The following is a 6,567-nucleotide window of genomic DNA, read 5'->3' as shown; positions in this document are numbered from 1 at the left end:
GGGATTGAACTACCAGAAGGCAACATTGCAGACATAGAGGACAGTTACAAGTACTTGGGGATCCCACAGGCGAATGGGAACCATGAAGAGGCCGCTAGAAAAGCTGCAACCACCAAGTACCTGCAGAGGGTCAGGCAAGTCCTGAGGAGTCAGCTGAATGGTAAGAACAAGATCCGGGCCATCAACACGTACGCCCTGCCCGTGATCAGGTACCCTGCTGGGGTAATAGGCTGGCCAAAGGAGGAGATAGAAGCCACTGACATAAAGACAAGAAAGCTCCTTACCATGCATGGAGGGTTTCACCCCAAATCCAGCACCCTGAGGCTGTACGCTAAGCGGAAGGAAGGGGGCCGGGGACTGGTGAGTGTCAGCACCACAGTCCAGGATGAGACAACGAACATCCAAGAATACATTGGGAAGATGGCCCCAACTGACCGAGTGCTCAGTGAATACCTCAGGCAGCAGAAACCCAAGAAAGAGGAGGGAGACGAGGAACCATCATGGAAGGACAGGCCCCTGCACGGTATGTACCACCGGCAGATAGAGGAGGTGGCTGATATCCAGAAATCCTACCAGTGGCTGGACAAAGCTGGACTGAAAGACAGCACAGAAGCACTAATCATGGCAGCACAAGAACAAGCTCTGAGCACAAGATCCATAGAGGCTGGGGTCTATCACACCAGGCAAGACCCCAGGTGCAGGCTGTGTAAAGATGCCCCAGAGACAATCCAGCACATAACAGCAGGGTGCAAGATGCTAGCAGGCAAGGCATACATGGAACGCCATAACCAAGTGGCCGGCATAGTGTACAGGAACATCTGTGCCGAGTACAACCTGGAAGTCCCGAGGTCAAAATGGGAGATGCCCCCAAGGGTGGTGGAGAATGACCGAGCTAAGATCCTGTGGGACTTCCAGATACAGACGGACAAAATGGTGGTGGCTAACCAACCGGACATAGTGGTGGTAGACAAACAGAAGAAGACGGCCGTAGTGATCGATGTAGCGGTTCCGAATGACAGCAATATCAGGAAGAAGGAACACGAGAAGCTGGAGAAATACCAACGGCTCAGAGAAGAGCTCGAGAGGATGTGGAGGGTGAAGGTAACGGTGGTCCCCGTGGTAATCGGAGCACTAGGTGCGGTGACTCCCAAGCTAGGCGAGTGGCTCCAGCAGATCCCGGGAACAACATCGGAGATCTGTCCAGAAGAGCGCAGTCCTGGGAACAGCTAAGATACTGCGCAGGACCCTCAAGCTCCCTGGCCTCTGGTAGAGGACCCGAGCTTGAAGGATATGGATATATATATATATATATATATATATATATATATATATATATATATATATATATTTATTAGGGGTGCAACGATATTCGTATCGATATTGAACCGTTCGATACAGTGCTTTCGGTTCAGTACGCATATGTATCGAACAATACAACATTTGTAATTTATTTTATCAATTTTCCTTCTGACGATGCTGTCTGTGTTGAGCGCTCAGTGAATCTGTGTTCGACTACTCCGCCTAGGCTGCACTGTCCAGCGCAGATCCACTGAGCTCAACACAGACAGCATAGTCAGAAGGAAGAGCGCAGGGCAAGCTAGCGAGACAGAAGTTAAGCTCTACTTGCAACAGGCAAATTGAACCTCATTCAGATCTGGCGTTTGGAATTATTTTGGTTTTCATGTGACGTATGACCCTGAAGGTAAGCGAGTCATGGACTAAAGTAAAACAGTATGTTGGATGTGCCATGCAATGCTCAATTACATTGGTGTGAACTAGTGTGTTAGCGCAGTTAGCTCGTTAAGGTGTTGGCCGTCTAGCCCCATGCACGGAGCGATCGGCGGTAGCTCGTTAACGGAGATTTGCCGTGTTGTGGCGTTAAGGTCATTTCAACGAGATTAACCTGAAAGCACTAGTGGGAACACAACGAATATGACTGCACATTTACGCAGACATCATCCTAGTGCAAAGACAAGTGGAAGCAGACAAAAAAAAGCAAGCATGCTACTAACTTTAGCCGAGTCATTTAGACAGCTGTTAGCACATGATTCTCCTTATGCTGCTGAGAATATAGCCCAGAAGAAGCGGATAGTATAGCTTTTATTTTGGAAAGAGCCATTTCTCTGTAATAAACTCTCTTTTCCAAAGATGAGCGATTCCTCAATCAGATACAGGGCTCGCAATATCGCTAGCCCGACGTCCTGGAGCTAGCGATTTTTTTCAGTCGGGCTACCAAAATCTTTCTCTTCCCTGCCCGTCGGGCTATTGTAGGAAAAATATATGTCAATGCTTTTGCATTCTTTCAGAAATGTAGCTGGGTAATTATGTCATTGGCATCGGTGAGCCACTGTCAATATGTGACATATTGAAGTCGCGTTTGAATTTGCGCTTGTTTTTTTGCTTTCACTTTGCAATCGTGCGAACTGTGTATAGAGAGCGACAGCACTGATCTGTGAGTGATGATAATTTGTGCACCAATTCCTCTGACATCGTCTTATTAATCGTTAGCTTACTATGCAAACATGACAAGTGAAATCTCCCGCAGCTTACACATGTGAGAGGTTGATCGCGCAGAGAATCGCTGAGCTTATGTGAGTGCGTGTAAAAGCATTTCAGTTCTGCTGAGCCAAATAAGACAGGTCAGGGTGAAGAAGTGACAGCCAAAGAAAAGCTTACCACAAAACGGAGAAGTTATGACAAATCAGACTATAAGGCAAAAAGAAAGTGCAGCTTTATGGTTTCATGGACAAAAGAATTTCTGTGGCTGCGATATGATGAGCTAAATAACCAGGGCTGCACATAAGTGGTCCGCAGGTGCGCATTCGCTGTCAAAATAAAAAACACGCACAAGGGTTAGGGTTAAATTTAAAAACTGTACTTTTGAGTTAAAATATATATTTATAATTTTAATAAATGACAAATTAAAAATGCATGAACATTTTTTTGTATCGAAAAAATATCGAACCGTGACACCAAAGTATCGAACCGAACCGTGAATTTTGTGTATCGTTGCACCCCTAATAAATATATATATATATATATATATATATATATATATAGAGAGAGAGAGAGAGAGAGAGAGAGAGAGAGAGAGTGTGTATCATAGGTAAACTAAGACTTTAAAAATACCCCACCTTCACTACAATGGTGTGTAGCAGCCTATGAGTACCCAAAGGTGCAATATTGGCTACACAACCCTTCCCAGTATTGCTTCATAATATATGTAGCAATATACTGTGACATCTTTTCTCACACTCTCCCTACTCAATTTTGCCAGCTACCAAATTCACACTGGACTCCAGCATTCAATCATCCACCCACGTCAACCGCTGTGCTTGCCCCCTGATATTCCCACCCCACCAGAGCATCTGGCTGAAGCTGGATACGCCACACACGGTGGGTAAGTGGCACCTAGGCTTCTGCAGGCCAAGCTGCTTGCCAACAGGACGTGGTTTTCAGAGTTTCCTGGGCACATTGACTGGCAGTGGAGATCATTTCTCCTATCAGAGCTGTGACGGGGCAGAAGCTTGTGGATTTGACCTGCATGATGGAGACAGGCCTGCCTGGGAGATGGCTGGGAACTACTCCACTCTCCTCTGCATAGACGGGTAAGTATCCTGGTACATGTAAATAGAGAAATCCTACAGAAATACAGTCATTAAATTCTTTTAAATCTTCCATTTGTACAACCAGAGTGAAGCAGTTCTTGAAGAGACACGACCCACATACACCACTCTTCCTCTATCTCTCCCTTCAGGCCACCCATGCGCCGTTGCAGGTACCAGACCATTTTCTTCACCTTTATGATTCCCAGTGCAATCGTCTCAGGCGTCATTATGCAGCCATGCTGAGCTGCCTGGACAGCGGGGTTGCACAAGTGGTCCAGGAACTAAAGACTCAAGAGCTCTATGAAAACTCTGTACTCATCTACTCTTCTGATAACGGTGGGCAGCCACTCTCGGGCGGAAGCAACTGGACACTGAGAGGTGGCAAAGGAACCTACTGGGAAGGGGGCATTCGGACTGTGGGCTTTGTCCACAGCCCACTTCTAAAGAAGAAAGGTATAGTAAGCAGAGCACTGATTCATGTCTCTGACTGGTATCCTACTTTATTGGGGCTTGCTGGAGCGCGGCAGTCCCACCATGGCCTTGATGGTCATGATGTTTGGGGAAGCATCAGTGAAGGTCTTCCCTGTCCTCGCACTGAAATTCTTTTCAACATTGACCCAGTTTCTAGGAAAGCTGGAGAACCATATGACAAGGCATTGATACTCAATGGCTTTGGGATCTGGGACACAGTCGTGAGGGCAGCATTGTGACTTGGTGACTGGAAGTTGTTGACAGGAAATGTGGGTGATGGGGACTGGATACCACCACAAGCACTTCCTGGTGGTCCAGAACGTTGGACGAAACTTGAGAAGAGACGCAATGAGCTGGGGAAGTCAGTGTGGCTTTTTAATGTCAGTGCAGACCCTTACGAGAGGTATGATTTGGCAGAAGCTCGTCCACAGGTAGTAAAACATCTGCTGACCAGGCTGGCAGAGAGTCCAACCAGACAGCTGTGATGGCCAGCAATCCACCAGATGATCCAATGGCTGACCCAGAGCTCCATGGAGGGGCATGGAGCCCCTGGCTGGGCCTAGAAGGGGATAATGAAAAGGAGGAGAGGAAAGAAAAGATGATAAAGATTAGGCACTGCAAATTATGTAAGCTAAAAGCCCTCTTCAAAAAGGTGGGATCACGCCTGCAGAGGAAGACCTTATTCTAAAGGTTTCTTCTAGTAGCATTAACTGTGCCAAAGGTTCAATAGTGCCTCAAAGGAGCTAGGAAGTGTTATCAACACTTTAATTACTGTTTTCTAAGGACCACAATCATAGATGGAATAAGTTATCTACCCAATGTTCCTCTCCTCTTTTCCGTTCAGTTCAATTCCCTTTTAATTATATAGGACAAATTCACAGTAGTCACCTGAGTATGCTGAGTATATCATAAGGTAAAGACTACAATAGTTTCGGAAAATAGAAAAAAAAATAGAGTACAAACATTAGTCATTTGAGGGCATAAGGGTTCTGTGACACTATTTGATGATCTGAAAGTCTTCCCCTTAAAGTATACTTAGTGTGGGAATGAAAAATAGATAAAGAAAAAATATAGACAAGCAGAAATGCACACGGGTCAGATAGACTAGACGGACCTACAGTCAAATACTGAAGGTTGGCAGATAAACAGGCCTCCTGAAAGACAAAACAGGCAGGACTGTGTGGCTGGCTGAGCAAGCTGACTCACTCGCTGTCCTGCGGCCAAACTGCAGCAGGGAGACTGTGGGTCATCGTAGGACTGCTTAGGGAGCAATGTGCGTGTCACTGTGCATGTATGCCTGCATTCATGAACAGTTCGATTAATAGACATAGAGATGGAGTGCGTGCATGTGGAAGTGAGGCCTGTGGTGACCTCTCAATGTCTCATCTCTTAATCATCCGAGAGGACCCTTTAAGGATGCCACAAAAACACCCACAGGGCTTGTTTTTGTCAAATGTCACCTTGTTCTTTTGTTCTCAAGGGTTATACAGATTCACTTCTGCTTAGAGCATACCCCCATGCCTTTGAAAGACCTCACCCCCACACAGTGTTCTGTCCCTGCAAACAAACCAACAAAGACTCGATAGCTGTTGCTTTTCTGGACTTTTAAATGTCACTTAAACACATCATTTTTTGACTCTATTAAATACTTTGACTTGAATTTCATCGTTTCAATAAAATCTTGAATAAAGAAGAAAAATAAGAAAAATGCTGCAGGGATACTGCTGATTAATTGTTTCTTGAATCTTAGTTGTGCTCACATCCAAACCTAAAAATTAATCTATCACTAAGCATAAAATTCAATATGTGTGTTTAATTTATACATAAACATTTACTAGACCTGCTATTTAAATTTCAGTGTATATGTGTCTATTTTTTTCTCAGTTAGTGCCAAACTGAATCATAATGTCTTAGAAATGAAGCCAATCCCAAAATGTGGGCAGAAAAGCTATTTTTCACATCCATGTGATGCTTGTTATGGCTGTTCTGTGAAAAACATATTTGTCATTACAAACACTCTGTATCTGTGTGCTTGTATTATGTGGAAGACTGAAGATGATTATCATTAAAAAAAAGAATTTGTAAAACCTAAGATTATGAATCCTTTGCAAAATTCTTGCTTTCTGTGTGGACTCTGCATTATGGTTAAGACGGTGGTTCTTGAACTTAAGGGCAGTACTTCCTGCTGGGGCATGAAGCCATTGCATGTGAGTAATTGGAGGCAAATTGGAACTGCTGTGATTTAATATAATAAATGCAAGTAAAACAAGCAAGTGAAAATTCCACTTTAATTCTTTCCGTTATTGTTAATGGCTGATAAAAAACAAATTCAGGGATGTAGGTTGTGAACTCAAGGAGAACATGACAGAAAAGCTGTTAGCTAAGGTTAGGAAAAGATGATGGTTAAATTTAAGGAATAATAATAATCTTCTTTTTAACCCCCTTTTTACTGAAAGTAAAGTCAAAGTTAGTAGCATAATGTTTGCTG

The 6,567-nt window shown here is 44.3% G+C and overlaps 1 protein-coding gene across 1 annotated transcript in view; it reads left to right on the top strand.

Annotated features, from left to right (window-relative positions):
- Positions 1-6,128, top strand: part of LOC309720773 (arylsulfatase I) — a gene marked incomplete at its 5' end in the record, with an annotated part of 12,630 nt that extends 6,502 nt beyond the window's left edge. The window contains 5 exon segments of the mRNA XM_082557944.1: positions 3,278-3,394; positions 3,396-3,608; positions 3,694-4,315; positions 4,319-4,540; positions 4,543-6,128. Coding sequence (XP_082414070.1) covers positions 3,278-3,394; positions 3,396-3,608; positions 3,694-4,315; positions 4,319-4,540; positions 4,543-4,767 — 1,399 coding nt within the window. The 3' untranslated portion in view covers positions 4,768-6,128.
- Positions 6,129-6,567: the final 439 nt, after the last annotated feature.

The sequence above is a fragment of the Aulonocara stuartgranti genome (assembly GCF_965226115.1).
Source record: "Aulonocara stuartgranti genome assembly, chromosome: 13".
Lineage (NCBI taxonomy): Eukaryota > Metazoa > Chordata > Actinopteri > Cichliformes > Cichlidae > Aulonocara > Aulonocara stuartgranti.
The sequence above is the reverse complement of the archived record's forward strand: the minus strand, read 5'-3'. Positions and strand labels throughout refer to the sequence as shown.